The sequence below is a fragment of the Leptonychotes weddellii genome, chromosome 10, assembly GCF_054177405.1.
Source record: "Leptonychotes weddellii isolate Sample4059 chromosome 10, ASM5417740v2, whole genome shotgun sequence".
Taxonomy (NCBI): Eukaryota; Metazoa; Chordata; class Mammalia; order Carnivora; family Phocidae; genus Leptonychotes; species Leptonychotes weddellii.
Window position 1 is genome coordinate 47366072 of NC_138378.1, and position 17122 is coordinate 47383193.

Below are 17122 nucleotides of genomic sequence, written 5' to 3' on the forward strand. Positions count from 1 at the left end.
GCCCCAGCTCTCGTTTTAAAAGAAGGGGGCAGGTGCGGGGTTTGTCGTCTTAACCGTTCAAAGGCAACCGTTTAGTGCAAGGTTTAATAAACTTAGTGCGTGCGTGCGTCACCAACAACCAAGGGCAAACTTTCTTGCTGGCCCCAATGCAGGTTGAGCCCTAGTGCTGCAGTCTAACAGCCTCCTTTTTAAAAAAGGCCCTGGGTACCCTAGGACGTAAGATGCGATCGCTGATTTTAAAATAACCGATTAGTGATCCAGGTGGGAGCTTTGTCTCCACCACCGAGTGCATCTCTCCTTCCACGCCCTCCAAGAAAAGTGACTCGACGAGAAGGCGCTCCCGTCTCCTGATCCTCTCCTTCAGGTCGGTCAGCGGGCCCTGGAGGCGGAGAGGGGATACGTCGCCCCAACCTCGAGAGCACACAGGAGCCGAGACCTGCCTTTGTGCCTCCCCTCGGCCGTGAACTTTGCCGCGCGGTCCGTTCTCCTTTAAGAAAGTAGCGATCTCTGAATATAACGCCAGCGGCGGCCGGCCAGGCGGAGGGGAGCCGGGGAACCCACCGGCCCGGGTCCCCGCGCGCGCCGCGACCCAGGCGCACGGCGAGCGCGTCCACACCCGCGGGCCGCGGCGAGAACCCGGTGCTGGCAGGGCGGGGGCTAAAGGGAGCATAGGGCTGGGGAGCAAAGGGGCTAGGGCCGGGGAGATGGGCGCGGGGCGAGCGGGCCGTCGCGTTCATTTCCATAAGAAAGCTGAAATCGCGGTTGGAGGGAGGATTTCTCGCCCCTACCGCCCTCCCCCTAGACCCGGTTTTCTGCAAGAAGCGGGCTTGGGAGATCAGAGCCCTACGTGTGCGCGCTGGTCTTTGATGGTATTGATAAAATGTGGTTTCAAATGTTGCCCCGACTGAGGCCGGTTTCCCGTCGGTGTGCGGAGTGGAAGGACCGCGCCGGGTGAGTCCAAAGCGCGGGGGAGCGGGCAGGAGGAGCAGGGGAAGAGGAGAGGGAGAGCGGCCAGGAGGCGCAGAGCAAGTTCTCCAATGGGGTTTTCAAAAGGAGAGCCAGGATGAACGAAGATCCGGAGGACAGAAGAGTGTGTGTGTGTGTGTTGGGGAGGGGGGGTGATCTGGGAAGAGGGGTCGCGAAGCCGCCAGCCCAGCCGCCTGGCTGGTGGGAAGGTCTGGCCCGCTCCAAAGACCGGGGGAAACTTTTCCTCGCCGCCGCAGACCCTCTTCCTGAGAAGGAATAAAGTGAACTTGCTCAAATACTCGATTCCACGGACGGTTCCGTTGTTCCTGCTTTCGCCTTGAGTCTCTTTTCGGCTTTCTGTGAACAACAGCCATGTGTCCTCAATTCTATAGTGTGTGTATATATATATATAATCTCCTAGGTACTTTATGATCCCATCTGGAGAAATTAAAACCCAGATCTGTAATGTTTATTCTTAGATAGTTTACAAAAGGCAGGGGAAAAAAATGTGTGAGACGCATGTCTGCAAATATAACAAAAGTACTTTCCCTTCTGCTTGAAAAAGTTGCCTGCAAATGGCCTCCCTTTACTGGTTCTGGACCACCTGTACTTCCCTCAAGAAACTAAATGGGGTCAGGGAGAAAGCACCAATCAGATCAAGCAATTCAATACCAGTTATGTCATTAGTGACTTTATTCCTCATGATGGGAGTGGAGGACTCCAAACCTGCTCAAGGTAATCAAACTGTTTCAAAAGTCTGCTACCTAAGGTTTTTTTTTGTTTTTTGTTTTTTGTTTTTTTTTTTACAGCACTGCATCCCAATAAAGGAGGTAAGACACAGGGAATATTTTCAAAAAGTTCTCCAGTAGGTATCCCATAGTCGATGCTGAATATATTTCTTTCAGTAAAGTTTATTGCTACTTCTGATAAATAATGGAGTCCACCTTTCTGGTGGGCATCTAGTTACGCGATGTGTGATAGCTGATGGGTATTACAAGGTTTGGATGCAGAATTGGGGTGGGAAGGGTGTGTTCTCTCAACAGTTACTCTAGGACTGCTAAAAGCCCTAGAAGATTTTAAGGAGCAAGTGTTTTAAGCCTTCAGATGGGGTAATGGATATTGGGATGGCTGGGAGATGAAGAAGTGAGGGATGGTGAACTCAGGGAGCAAAGGAGAAATAAGGAACTTGGCCTAGGTTTTAAGTTTTTTTTTTTTTTGCTCATGGGTTGAAATGGTTTGGGCCTGTCGAAAGCTGAGCGAGTGTTTGAAAAGTAAAGGTTCGTGAGAAGAGTCTGTTGGTGTAAGGGCTGCTGAGGTTCGGTTTCTTTATTACTGGAGAAGGTGGTCAGGATTCCATAGCAAGAAGAAAGGAGGGGGCAGCTTGCAGGGGCTCTGGTCGCCACCATGAAGCAGGTGGGCAAAGCAGCCAGACCATTTTGGTGTGGGTCGCCTCCACTCATTGCCCTAGAATTCAGCCCCTCATATGGGCCTGTCAGGACGCTGGGTGAGTTGGGGCAATGAATTTCGGGTCTGTCTTGTTTGGGCCGTCTCCCCAGCACCTTGGCTCGTGGGGGGAGGCCCACAGCAGCAGCATACATCTGGTTCTGATGTATTTACCAGACTGGTATGGAAATGCCCAGGCTGCGTGGCCGAAACCTGAGCTGCTTGCGACAAGCAAACTCCTCTGCGAAGCGGCGTAAAAGTTTGGATGGTTTCAGAGTGCTGGGTGGCCCCTTCTCTTGATGTGAAGCACATGATCACCCCCTCCCCGTTCTATTTTGTTAGAATTAATTGCCCAGCAGTTAGGGCATCTCACACCTCAGCCAAGGAATACAGCCGAGAAGGACTCCTCCACAGGTAACAGGAGAGCGTGGGATTGTCTAGGACACCTGAAAGGTCCAAAAACCTCACCCGAATGAAATGGGCCTGGGGTGGTCTCCTTCCACTGATGTGCATGCCTCTTCTGCCTGACCCTGGCTGTAGGCAACCTACAGAAGACCCTGAGTCCTGAGAGTAAAACTACCCTGGCTTCCTTGAGTGGGCAGCGGACCCCAGAGGTAGATCTTCACAGGACAGCCTCATATGTCAACAACAAATTCCCTGCTGACCCCCAGAACATCATGAAAGAGAAGGCCAGGGCTGGCATGAAGCTCCCCTTACTCTCAGCCATTTGGGCCCTGCCTCCCACTGAGCCTGGCAAGGGGGAGAGGGGCAGGGCTTGGGGACAGGGCTAAGAAAACCCATTGTTCCCGGGCCTTGGGTCAGCTGCAGACAAGCCTGAGACAACAATTCCTGTGAGGAGGGGCAAGGGTGGAGGGTGGTGCTGGCCCTCCGGTCCTCTCTGGCTGTACTACCAGGAGTTCTAGGGCTCTGTGCTAGGAAAAAAAGAAAGAGAGCGAGAAAGAAAAAAAGGAAAAGACCAGAGCTCTCTCCCCAAGTGCCCATGTGAACCATAGGAGGTGGCCCGGGGCCGGATACCAGAGGCCCTTTGGAGCTCGGACCTGCCCTGCCTTCCTTCCCCTAACCCCGCAGGAGGCTCACATCACTGAGGTCTGGTGGGACCTGCTTTCTCAGCAAACCTAGCTGGGGAGTCTGGTCAGATGTGGAGGCAGCTGTTCGAGATGTGAGGTAGGCTGGGCGAAGGAGTTTGATCTGTCTCCTGCACCCCACTAAATACAGAGAAATCTTGTTTCTTAAAAAGAAATGTTAGAGCTTTAAACTTTTCCCAGCCAGAAACCCACCTAGTTTCATCAAGGTCGCTTGTCAGCAACCATATCCCTTCCTGCCTCTTTTTTCTTTCTTTGTGGCCTAAGGTTGCATTTTAGGGGGCTTTATATAATGCTGCTCATGTCAGCAAGCTTCCCTGTCTCCAGCCTCACCCCATCTCCCTGCATGGAGTTGTAGTCGGAAACCACACGCACACACAAATTCTCGTTAAAATTTTCTGCTATTCTTCCTGACTGGAAGAGTTGACAAGACATAGACATTAAGTTGCATAAAATACAGTGGACTGATCAGCCAGAATGCATCTCATTTGCACTTGTACGGAGCCAGGGGTAGGAGCTGGTGTCACTCACTGTCTCCAGTCCTCTCCGCCATGCTGGGCTGCCTGGCTGGAATTTTCTAGCAGGCCCCACTGCGGAGGCCATTTGTGAGGTCTGAGCCTCCGTCCAGCCCAGGTCAGCCAAGGGGGTGGGGGGAGGGGGCAGGTTGGGGAGGCAGAAGCCTCTGGAAGCCTGGCCTGAGGGCTTGAGCCAGGTTGGGCAGATCTCCCTCTCTGGGCTACTCAGGGGGCCGAGAGGCCCTGCTGGCTGGGCACGGGATGCCCCAGGTCTGCAGGGGCTCCCTCTGGGTTGAATGAAAGTAAGGGGACACCAAGAAGGAGAGGGATGGTCACTGAGCACAGTTTCTACCCACTTCTACCCCTTTCCCCAAGTTTTGTTCTCATTTCCTCCTTTGTCCCCAGTGAAGGGGCGCCTGGGCCTGATAGGTTCTTTCACCTTCTCCTCCTCCTGGCCTCAGAGCCTGGGAGCTTCTCCCTTTTCTTTAGTCTCCCTGAGCTCCACTCCTGGGCCCCAGAGTTACCAGAAAAAAATGCCTCTCTCATCCGCTCCCAGGGGCATGTGGGAGCTGCATGGAGAACCTCAGGATCCCAGTGGGGGCACTAGGGTGAAGTTTGGGGTCTTTATGCTGTTTCGCCTCACCACTCACAATCACCCTCCTGCTTTGGTGTCAACTTTTCCAGCCCAAGATGCTGGGGCTTCAGTTCCTATCCACCAATTCCTACCCAGCGCTTGGGCGCTGGGTCACTGCCAGGGTTTGGTGGTGGCAGGAGACCTGGAGGTCACGGTGATAGAGGGGCCAGAAGAAATGGGGTCCTCTGGGAGCCTCAGTGGGGGTGGCGGGAGGCCCGGGAGTGTCCAAGCTTAGCCTCCGTGAGCACCCCCAAAAGCGTGTCCTGCTTGCTTTCCTTGCAAAGGCCATGGTGACTCGGACATCCTCCAACCCCAGAAGCTCCCCTTTCCTCCCGTGCTCTTCTTGCCCAGCAGGGAGGCTTATGGACTGCTTCTGGGCCTCCACCGCCCTGCCCGACTGCAGCCGGTGACCTTCTCGGGGAAAACCAAGGGCGAAGGATGTTGCCCAACGAGACCACCGCCTCACCGGGCCACGGGAGGAACAGCCATCGACCAGGCCCTGCGGACCCAGGCGCAGCCACCCACCCATGCCCGCGGCTGCCTACAAGAGCGCAGGGGCCGAGGCTGTGGGGCTGGGCAGCCAGCCCCGCACCATTGACAGCCGCGGCATGTCTGTGGAGCCCGGGGGAACAATCAATGGACTCTAAGTCCGGGGAGCTGGGGACACGCCTGTAAGGTGTGTGATAATTTAAAGATCCTTGGTACTACTTTTGCATGAATCCTTTGTTACAGCTTTGTCAGCTCGCGCGCCTTCAGCAGCTCCCCCTCCCGGGACCTCCCCCCATCCCCTCCTGCCCCCCCACCCCGCCCCCCTGCGGAGGGGACCTGGCACCAGGGATCTGCCCAGATCCACTGCCCAGCTCCACAGCCCCTCCTGCAAAATGCTTGTCCGTTGGTTGAGATCTCCCCTTCGCGCTTGGGGCAAGTGAACGCGGTTCCAACCGCCTTTGCCTTGGGAGGCTCTTCTGGAAGAACAGGCTTTCTGAATGTGACCTCGGGCTGCTGCAGTGGTGGACTCCTGCTGCTGGCGAATGCGTGGCTCACCTGGCAGGGGCACCTGGGGACTTCCATGGGCACAGCAGGGGGCATGGGGGAAAGGGGGTGTGCTCTCCCAGAGTAAGTGCTGGAGGATTCCTTCAGAAAGAGCAAGGGTGAGGATAACACAGAGCTCGGAACTTTCGGCTTCTCCTGGCTTAGGACCACCAGATCCCAGCATCCTTGGGTATGACTGCCCTCCCCTCCAAACCCCAAATTAGGCATGAGTCCTCTTTCGGCCAAAGCACAGCTCTAGGTAGGGTGTAGAGGAGGTGCAGATAAACTCACATGCTTCATCATATATGGCCACGCATTTCCCCATAGATTTCCTCTTTAATTTGTCTTCATTCCTCCTTCCTGGGCTGTTCTGCCTGCGCAGAGCCACTGGGAGAAAAATCAAGCATAAGCACCTCTCCCTGCAGAAGGTTCTGAATGTTATGTAACACTCACACGGGGTTCCTCAGGTTACCATTTTGCTGCAAATCAGCCGGCACATGGTTTTCTGGCCCTGAGGTGGGGGTGAGAGTGTCAGGGTGATGCTAGTAGAGAGGTGGGGGGGGGGCTTCATTCCCTGGAGACTTGTATTCCCCTCCTTGAAGCCCAGTTCAAGGCCCAGGAACAAAGTGGGCAAGTAACTGATCTGTCTTTTGGTCTCTCCCCTCCCTTTTAACCCCTCACTTGCAGGTCCTCCTCTTTGATAAATAGAGGAAAGCCGGTGGGATCAGGTACATATGTAAATAGTGCTGACCTCCGTGGCCCCTCCTCCTCATTGAAAAGCAGAAAGCCCATTTCAGGTGCTGGCTGCTCAGTGGCACAACTAATACCCCCCCTCCCCCCCCCCCGCCCAGACTTCACTAGACCCAAGACTCCTTACTCTGCATCCTTCTCTTGTTGAAAACATCCAGGACAACTATTAAATAGTTCTCGGAAGAGTTAAAGACATTTCTCGGGGTCGAAACCTTTTTAAAGCCCTGGAAGAATCTGCAAGGAGTACAAAGTATAATCAGTAGGCCCACCTGAGCAAGTTTGAAAGACTCCCACCCCCCATCAAATGTTAATGTTCATTAAAAATACTTCATAGACGACATTGTGTTCATTAATGGGTTTCTCCGCAATGTAACCTACAGATTCTCAAGAGCAAGCTAGGAAGACGTTTATTTTCATTTTGTTAGTTTCTGGGTGATACTACACTTTCTGATTAGACTTACTTAATTTCTTTTTAAAAACTCTGCTGGGGAGTTTTCAACCTTGGAAGTGTAAGTGAAACATAGATGCTCTCCCTCCCAGATTCGTACAGGGCGTGGGGGAGTGGGACAAAACCGACTCACACCTGGGAAGTTGGCCTGTCTGAACCTGGGTAGAGCGAGGACAGCAGGTTTTGGCACCTTTTATTTCGGTGCTGGCACAAAGTGAGCTCTTTGAAATGAATATCTATTCTATTTCAGTGTGCAGTGTTCCAGCCGACTAAATGGGCTTGCCTTCTGCCGAGAGGCAGTCCTGGAGGACACAAGTAATGTGCAATCTCCCAGGAAGCTCTTCATCAGAACATCCCTTGTCCTTTTGTTTTTGTTTTTGTATTAAAAAGATATTTTTGCTTTCCTCTCAGCGTCCGTCCTGTTATTTTGTAGCGACAACAGTGAAACACGAACAGTTTATCATCCTTTTTGTCCTTTGTAAACATGTCATGTATTGGGATGTCACAAAGCCCCAGACACACCTCAGCGTGTCCTGTGCTTTTGATGTTTATTTGCTACTCACTGGGTCACCCAGAGACCCACACATGATTCTGCCTTCCCCCCAGATGGTTCTCTCTCCCAAACAAGGCCCCTCTTCCCAACTTGCAGGGACAGGACAGGGGATTCACTTAAAGGTAGCTTCTCAAATTAGGAAGGACCAAAGTCAGGTTCTCCAGGGAAGTGGTACTGGTTTATACTGGTAACTGGGCAGCCCTGTGCTAGCATCTCCCCAGGATAACTCCCCTCAAGAAGGAGAGGGAATGGCAGGCGCGTTTCCACAGACATTTCTAAAACTATGGCAACTAAGTGAGTTTTACGGATAAAATTCTGATATATTCCCAGCCAGCTCAAGTCATTTAAATTTTAGTTTTGCTCACATGTGTAGGCACGCACACGCCAACTAGGATTATGTTACCAGCGCATTTCCACTGGACAACTGTGGCTACAGCAACCACGGACCAACAAACTTATTTTCTGAAGAGTGAAGAAGAAAACAAAAAGCACTCCATACCTTTTAAATGGTTATTTTATACCGTTTAACACCCCCACAAACAAGAATTGGCTAGACTTCCCTGCTGCTTTTTCTAGGAACAGGTAACTAACCATGCTCTTTCCCCTCCCCCAAGACCCAGCTATTTTTAAAAGCTAAAATTTCTCTTTTCCAAAGGGAGCAAAAGGAACGAATTCCATTAATGAATTACGTACATGGAATGTGGCTGGTCTGGGGCAATTGTATTTGTAAATAAATGGCTTCCTGTTTATTATGTACGTTTTACTGAAAAAACGAACTCTAATGCCTCTGAGCACTTAACACGGCAAATATTTCAACTTCTGGTTTGATTTCCACTTTTTTTTTTTTTTTTTCCTATTCACTAGAAAGAAATCGGGTAAAACTGAGTCAGTGGCGGAGGGGGTGTGTGTGGGGGGGGTGGGGGGTATCTTTACACTGACCGGGGAACTTTACACCTCTGAAGTTCTCACGTTTGCCAAAGCGCAAGGGGGTTTGGCTCCCGGGGAAGGTTACTGGAACCAATCTGGAGAGTTTCACTTTTGCCCCTGGATCTTTCTAAAGCGGACCACCGCCTCCTTTTACCGCTTCAAAAGCAAAGCCGGCGCGCGCTCGTCCCTGCCGGCGGACTGGGCACCGACCTGCCTCCTGGCACCCCTGCCTTCCCCTGCGGCCCGCGCTCGCCCGCCGCCAGCTCGGTATCGCCGCGCAGGCCCGGGGCCCGCAGTCCCCGGCCGGAGCCGGGGCCGGGGCGCGGGAGGTGACCGGGCCGGGGCCGGGCACACGCAGCCTCCTCCAGCGTTCTCCCGGCGCTCGAGTTTCCCCACACGCGGGAAGCCGAGGCGCGGGCCAAGTGCCCAGGGTTCACCAAGCACTCCACTGCCGGGAGCGGCGCGCAGGGCCTGGAGGCCCGAAACTTCCACAAAGCCGCCAGCCTCCTCCTGCCCTGCCCCCGCTCCACAGCTCCGGCTTCCTAGATCTCGGCGCAGTCCCAAACAATGCGACCTACCCGCGCACCAGGCCAGTCCTCTCTGACCCCTATTCCCCCCCGCCGCCCACCCCCCCCCCACACGTTCGGACTGTATGTAGCAAAGGGTTAGAACCTCATTCTGAGCCAGCGCGTCCCCCTCCAGGCACGGCACCCTTCGGGAAGAGACACAAAGTGCCCCCCCTTCTGTAAATCCCAGGCTCTGGGCTGGGCCAGAGTCTTTGAAGACCCAGGGGGTCCAGCTCCGTCTGTACTTTTCCTCCAGGGTTCCGGGGCTTGGGGCAGCAGGGAGGTGGATCTCCGGGAGAGCCGGGGTCAGCAGGCCCTGAACTCAGCCCCTCTGAACTCTGCGGTCCGCGGAGGGGGAGGCGGTAACCGAATTCCGGGGAGAGGAGGCTGGACCCCAGCACGGAAAATCCGCAAATGTGGAACAGAGGTCGACGGGCATTTCTACCTTGAATTCCCCTATGCGTTCCAAAAAGTGTTCGCCAGGACCTCTGGAACCTGAGCCGACCGACCATCCAAGGAAACTTTCGCAAGTTTTCATTTCTCTCTCTCCTCAGTTTCTTAGGTTTTCTCCAGCCACCGGCCTTGTCGATTGCTCCACCAAGTGCCCTTTAGTCTCTAGGGCTCCCAAGGCCTGAGTATTTCCAGAATTATGACAATAATTGTTATTATCAGGCTGGGGAACGAGCGCAGCATCAGAGGACAGGGGACTGAGGGAGAGAGTAGAGATGTTGATGAAAAGAGATATTTCAACCTGGGTTTCAAAAAAGTTTCAGTTGACAATTATCAGTAACCCCGATAGACAACTCCATTAAAGAAAAAAATTTACTACTGCTCTTGAAAAGCCGTTATTTTTTACATCGCTTTTAGGAAGATAGATGAACAAAACATCGCGTTTCAAGCCATTTTGATCTGTAATTAAATGGCAGGATCGGTTTGTATTCTCCTACGGCTTTTACAGAAGTTGCAGTGATCCAAAGTCGGGTTGCTGTGTCAGAGTGGCATTTTATTAATGAGAATACAAAAAGCTTGCATATTCTTAGCCCTGCTTGAATTTAGTTGCTAAGCAACCGGTGTATGGTAATTCATCCGCGAAATTTAAATCTTTGAGAAAGGATCGTGCGTTTTGCTGAATGGTCGCCACGAGGAAAACAACTTGTGGGACTGGCAGCAGCTGTTACGGCCGGACCGCCGGCCGGGCCGGGCCGAGCGGGGATCGGGCCACCCCACCGTGACCGCCACCGCCCCACCTCGGCGCCCGGCCGGCCCTGCGTCCCAGAGAGAAGCTGGGCTTCTGCCGCCCGCTGCCCCGGCGCTGCCCTCCTCCGCTCCTCGGGTCCCCATTTCCACTTGAGGCAGGCCCTGCACCTGAGCAAGCCATCTGCATCCCTAGGGCTTGAGAGTCCAGGAGGCGAATTTCCGCAGCCCCCCTCCCCTCCCCAGCACCCACAAGCACGCGGCGCGAGGGCGCGCGCGCGCGCGCACACACACACACACACACACACTAGTGCGCACACACCGTGCGGCCGCGAGAATGCCAGTTGCCCTCTTCCCAGACCCCTCTGAGGTCACTTCCAGAGCCAACTCTTCCTTGAGGAAGATCCGACACATAAGACTCATAAAGAACGCAGCCCACAGCCCTCCAGAAGGCCAGGCGGCCGCCGCTGCCCGGCAGTGACATCATAGGCTACTGCTCGCCACGCTCGCGCCCACATTTTAGGATACAGGAACAAACACGGATGTGAAATCAAGAATGAAAGAGAGCGTAATCTAATTAATAGGCCATGAGCCAGGCTAACAAAATCAAAGAATCTGATTACACAAGTACCCCTCTTGCTATCTCCGCTCCCCCACCCCCACCCAGGTCTTCCAGCCTCCGCACTATTTCCTTTCCTGGACTGGAAAGTTCAGGCAAACCCAGAGCCCCCTGATTTCCTTATTGAAATCAAGATCAAGCCCACGGTGGGGCTCCAGCAGGCGGGAGGTCACGTGGGTGACCTTCAGGCCCTCGGAACAGCCGCCCTGAGAAACTGAGATGACCAAGTGAACTACAGAACCCGGAGAGCTGGAGAGGGGGTCCCCCCACTTCTGACGCGCCTCACTCTCACCAACATCAGCAACAGCAACCTGTACTGATTGCTCATGCTGTCAGTAACGGGACTAGCAGAGAGAGGTTCTTCACTCACAGCCATTTCAAGAACTACTTTTGAAAAACAAACACAGTACAACTCTTTTTTTCTAATCACCTTGCTTCCGAGTGACTGATAGCCTCGAAGTCTTAACTCTCAACACCTTTCCCCCAGCATAGATGTCTGAGCACAGCCAGGTATTAGGTTTTATCACTGATCCACAGCATCTGTCCTAAGCAGTCCAGTCAGTCACGTGCAATTCATGAAAGAAGAGAATTCTTTCATTTCTATCCTTCTGCCTTGAAAAAAACCAGGTCCACCTCCTAAATAATTAATTTCAAGTCTGCATCCAGTGCCAATACTTGTTGCATCCATTTTAGAGTTTGATTAATTACCCTGGAACTTGGGCAAACTAAACTCCATGTGGAGAGAATGTTTCTTCCTTCAATTTAGTTCTGAAAGCTACAAGTTATTGATGGCTCTTACTCTATTTACATACAAATTGGTGCAAATATGCCCATATCTTAAAATGCATTTTGTATAAATATATAAAAGTGTCATTTTTGATTTAGCTTGAAGAGGTTGATCATTTATTACAAAAATAAACGAATAAATACAACAATATATTGTTGCTTCCAACAGGATAAATACTTTACAAATATATAATTTAAAAAACAAATTTAATTGTTAAAATTATTTAAAATATTACACTTATCGATAAAACTATCAATTGTATATACTGCATTTAATATTAGAACCAATTATTCTCTGAATGTTGAAAACCATTCACACAAAACAGATTATGAGCATGGTAATAAGCAAACACTGGAGGCTACAGGGAAGCAGAGGGAATCTCTAAGATCAATAATGAACAGTTCTATTTTGGAACAAAGAAGTAGTCCTTGGCTAAGTACTTAAAAAAAAAAAAAAAGGCAGAGCAACAACAGTAAAGTGACTATTTTTAAATACACCTTGAATGATTTATCGCCCAGACTTGCAGGGGAAGATGGTTGGGTGAATGAGGTGACAGGGGCTTGGACAACTGATCAGGAGCCACAGGACACTGCAAACTATAAATGGGCCTAGCTCCGGATTAGCCAGATTGATGGAACAGAACTTTGTCACTTTCCTTTGGGTTGGAAGGGGAGGAGGGGGTGGATTGAAATGGAGGAAACAAATGGGCACTTTACGAAGCACAAGACACTTGCGCTGCAAAGGAACACAATGACCAAATTCATTAAAAAGATCTGGTGATATATAACAATATTTTCATTATTTACATGTGTAACAATATAAGCCTTAGCACAAAACCTCTCAGTTATAGCTGCCCTCTTTTGTTTTTCAACCATGAATTTCATTTTGTAAATACATTCAAAGGGTTGATTTAAAAAAAAAATATGGAGTGCAAGCATGAGCTCACTTTTAAAAACGCAAAAGGATGAAATAAAATGGGCTTTCTTTCTCATCTTCTCCGGTGAAAAGTTACTCTGCTACCCTTAAATCTGGGCTCCTTCCAAAGTAATCAGCAAAGGTTGCTTTTTAATAGAAAACAGTGTGAAATCTAATGTTAGTTCTTTTGTTGTCAGCCAAATCAAGTAAGCAAATACCTCCTAAAATTTTAAATAGACCCATTCTCTCTCTAATCAACCACTACCATTCCTGTAGGGAAAATAGGATTTCATCTCACATGCCAGCAGTATCCACCATATAAAAACCACCACACCCAATCCTCAGCTTTCTCATAAGGCCTTCTTTGCTTGCCCCCGTAGCCCCTCAAAAAAATGATGAAGTTTGTTCCCACTCCCGACCCCCACTCCAGGTTGTAAATTTGCTGGGCAGAGAGATTATAATAGCAAGAGAAAAAGGAAACAAGAACGCAAAGAAAAGTAAATTGTGGTTTCTTGTTTTCATTTTTTTCCTTCTGTTTAATAAATATGGCCTTTTTCAGATTTCACAAATCAAAATGATTGTGATTTTTAGTACGATTTGGTGTTTAAAATAATGCAACCCAATACATGGCCATCTGGCTGGGCTTGATTTATGAAAGTGACACAGGGTCTGTCTGGAAGAAATGACTGTTTCTTGTTGCTCTCACAGTTTTCCGGGTTTTTTAACCCCTGCATCGATATCAGAGGAAAAGAGAGGAAGATGAGAGAAGGCAGAAAGTGAGTGACAGCCAAATGAGATTAAGAGGAAATTAATCCATAAAATCATTGCTTTATCACTCCCAAATACTTTTTTTAAGTACAATACGAAGGGACTCAACTGAGCAGAGCCTTTTGAGTCTGTCTATAGTACTCACAACCTGAGGCATTATACTTTCATTTTCCCACATTGTCAATATTGATACATTAACTTGATAAATGTGACCGCTCTGCAGGGTGTAGCTAAAGAGTGATCAAAAAAAGCTCAAAGCCCCAGCACCAGTAAAGAAGATACAGAATCATACTGGGGAAAGACCGGAACATAGAAATGTGGAGTCTTAAGTCTGAGCTGGTAATCACACTGAGGGTAATGCAGTGTGGCCCATAGTCAGGATTTTAGAACTACATTCTTCCAGTACAAGAAAAACAAACAAAACAAAACAAAAACCAAAACAGCTTAATAATTTAAACTGAATTGCATATAGTTATTAATGGGAAGTAATTAATATAAAAATATTTTATAGACTTGTAAGCTTTTCTTTACAACTATTAGTCTTCGGAAAAAGAGGAAAGAAACTTAGCAGTACGGTTGGGGGGACGGGAGGGAAAAGAGAGGCTAAACTTGGGTGGGGGGAGAGCTCTGTATTAACCATTAATAACCAGTTGGCACATTTTTACTGGTGCTGTAGTCCAATCTTCTGGGAAAGATGATAAAGGACATCTCCAAGAAAAGGACTAGTCTTTAGACAATCTCACCTAAAAACACCCACCGAAACCAAGGGAGAGAAAAATGTTGTGAGATTTATGGATTAACAAGGAGTGACAACTATGTTAAAGTACTAGCGGTTTCTGTCATGTCTGTCCTTTACTCTCTATTTCCAAATATACCTTAGGTGGTGCTAAGTGCTATCACTTAAGGATTTGCATTAGTAAAAAAATATTTTCTAAAGAAATCTTTTCTTCCCACATAGCGTTTATGCATCAGACACAGACTATTTCATTCTAACAAATTTATTTTCTCGATCAGCTCTTACGGAATCACTACTCAAATTAAATTACAATCAAATGATCACATCAAAAGATACCCTTACTACCTAGCAACTGTCCATATTTTCATTTCATTTTGATTTGTGCTCGTCTGAAAAAAACACGTAATACAAGATCTGGGGAAAAATAAATTACCGTTTTGCAGCAGTTCATAAGTATTCTGAATAAAATATTAAAAGAAGTCATTTAATGAAAATATAAAGCAAATATTTTTAGATCAACAACGGATCTAACAATTCTATATTGCCGTCTTTTGAAAAGTCTGTTTATTAAAACCTACCAAAAACACTGCTTGGAAATGGCAGTATTATATAATCACATCCACAGCACCCATTCAATCAAAGTTGGCAACGGATTGAGGAGAGAAGTCCAGAGAAGTGCATCAGCTGGTGCTCAGTCCTTCTAAATCTCTTTATCTGAGTCAGTCCAGAAATAAAAAATAAAAAATATTAATAAAAAAAATATTAGCGGTGGAATCTTTAGGCCTCATCCACCCAAGTGACCGCCATTAAAGCCGGGGTTGGTGGCGGGGCCTCGCTCCGCGCCCAGTCCGCCCGCCCTGCCCAGGACTCGGCCGGGCCTCTCCCACTCCTCGGAGGACATCCCCTTCTCCCTTGCCCATCCCTCTGCTCTTTCGTGATGCTTTATTTCCAAGGTTACTTTGAGGATACTTTTTCTTTTGGCTTTGCTATTCAGTCTGTTAATTTCAGAAGCTGTGACTATTTCCTTTTTTTTTTCTTCCTGAAGACTGTTCTTTGTTTTCTCCTTCCCATTTCATAGTCAATTTGTCCCCAAATGACTTTAACATGGCCAAGAAAAACAGGGCCCCGAGCACAGAGTCAACCCCTGATTAAACCCGGTGCCTCTGCTTTCTTTCAGGTCGCTCCCAGGAAAGAAAGTTTCGGTAGATCACTTTAGGCAGCCCTTTGGAGGGAGGAGTGAGTGAAAAGGAGAGAGGGGTGCTTTTTTTTTTTTTTTTTTTTTTTTTAAAGAGGCGAGGACGAGGCAGGTGCTAGGTGCTGTCCACCGTTGCCGTGTAGGACTTCCTAGGGTGGGAAAAAACCTAACGAGTGCAGTTTTGGTGCGCTAGGCATCTTCACCCTTCTTTAAAAAGAAAAACAAAAACAAAAAGGAAACACCACCGCAGTATAAACGAGATCTCATGATCGCCTCCTTTTTCTCTTCCGGTTTTGTTTGTTATATATACGTATATAAAACAGTCTGGGTATTTATTACGCTTTTGTTTTGTTTTGCCCCTCCTTCCTTGGACTTGAGAAATGTCTCCTTGGTTCGTCTCTCTCTTTTTCCTCCAAGGCCGGGCATGTTTGTCTTTGGGCGGAGGGGAGGGCGGCGGACCGGCCCGGGCCCGGCGCGGCCCCAGTGCGGGGTTGGCGCTGCGGCGGCGGCGGCGGCGGCGGCGGCGGCGGGGGTTGGTGGCGGTGCTGACAGCGGCTGCGGAGGCGGCGGCGGCGGCCCTCTTTGCGCTGCGCCCCTTGCCTTCACTGCACGCTCGTCTGCAGTCCGTGGTGCGGCGGCGGCGTGTCGGCGCTCACTGTGCCCACCTGCGAGTAGACGTCGTCGGGCGTCTGCTGTTGGATCCCGGGCGGCGTCATGCGCTTCTCCTTTTGGCGCCGGTTGCAGAACCAGACCCGCACAACCTCCTTCTCGAGCTGCAGGCTGTCGGCCAGGTTGGTGATCTCCTGCGCGGAGGGCTTGGGGCACTTGAGGAAGTGGCTCTCGAGCGCGCCCTTGACGCTCACCTCGATGGAGGTCCGCTTCTTGCGCTTGCGGCCCTGCGCCGCGATCTTGTCGATGCTCGTGGGGCTGCCGGTGCTCGAGTCCGCCTCCTCCAGCCACTTGTTCAGCAGCGGCTTGAGCTTGCACATGTTCTTGAAGCTCAGCTGCAGGGCCTCGAAGCGGCAGATGGTGGTCTGCGAGAACACGTTGCCATACAGCGTGCCCAGCGCCAGCCCCACGTCGGCCTGCGTGAAGCCGAGTTTGATGCGCCTCTGCTTGAACTGCTTGGCGAACTGCTCCAGGTCGTCCGACGTCGGCGTGTCCTCGTCCGAGTGCGGGTCGTGGCTGTTGAGTCCGGGCCCCGCGCCGCCGCCGCCGTGGTGCGGAGGCCCCTGCGCGTGGTGCGGGTGAGGCGGGTGCGGGTGCGCGTGGTGGTGGTGGTGGTGGTGGTGCTCGGCCAGCTCGGGCGTGTCCCCGCGCACCAGCCCCGGGTGCACCAGGCTCTGGGCGCCGCCGCCCGCGCCGCCGCCGCCGCCGCCCGGACCCGGGGGCGCGCTCAGCATGCCGTTCACCGTGAAGCCCCCGGGCTGCGAGTAGAGCAGACTCTGCGGCGGCGGCTGCTGGCCTCCGGCCATGGACGGGAGGTGTGCGGCGGCGGCGGCGGCGGCGGCGGCTGCGGCGGCGGCTGCGGCGGCCCCCCAGCCCCCCGGGTGGCCCTGGTGCGGGGGCGGCGGCGGGGGCCCGAGGTGTGGCGGCCCGCGGTGGTGCAGCGCGGTGCCCGCGTGCAGGTCGTCGCGTCCGGAGCCGCCCTTCACGTCGGGTCCCTGCGGCGGCGGCGGCGGCGGCGGCTGCGGCGGCTGCTGGGGGCTGCCGGCCATGCCCACGGCGCTGCCAGACCACGGCGAGCTCGCCTCCACGGCGGCGGCGGCGGCGGCGGCGGCGGCGGCGGCGGCGTGGGGCAGGGCTGTGACCCACTGGTGCGCGTGGCTTAGCATATGGCCGCCGTTGCTGGCGGCCATGGCCCCCTGCATGAAGTCGCTCTGGACCATCTTGACGGAGGACGGGTCCCCTCGGTAGGCGCCCGAGGTCACGGCGGCGCTGCCGGGCTGCATGCCGCCCCCGCCGCCGCCC

The 17122-nt window shown here is 51.6% G+C and overlaps 1 protein-coding gene across 1 annotated transcript in view; it reads right to left on the reverse strand.

Annotated features, from left to right (window-relative positions):
• Window positions 1–14202: 14202 nt before the first annotated feature.
• The window catches only part of POU3F3 (POU class 3 homeobox 3), a 3099-nt gene continuing 179 nt past the window's right edge, over window positions 14203–17122 (reverse strand). Inside the window, exon 1 of the mRNA XM_006736449.3 lies at window positions 14203–17122. This exon is cut by the window's right edge and continues 179 nt beyond it. Within this exon, the coding sequence (XP_006736512.2) occupies window positions 15754–17122 (1369 nt within the window). The 3' untranslated portion in view covers window positions 14203–15753.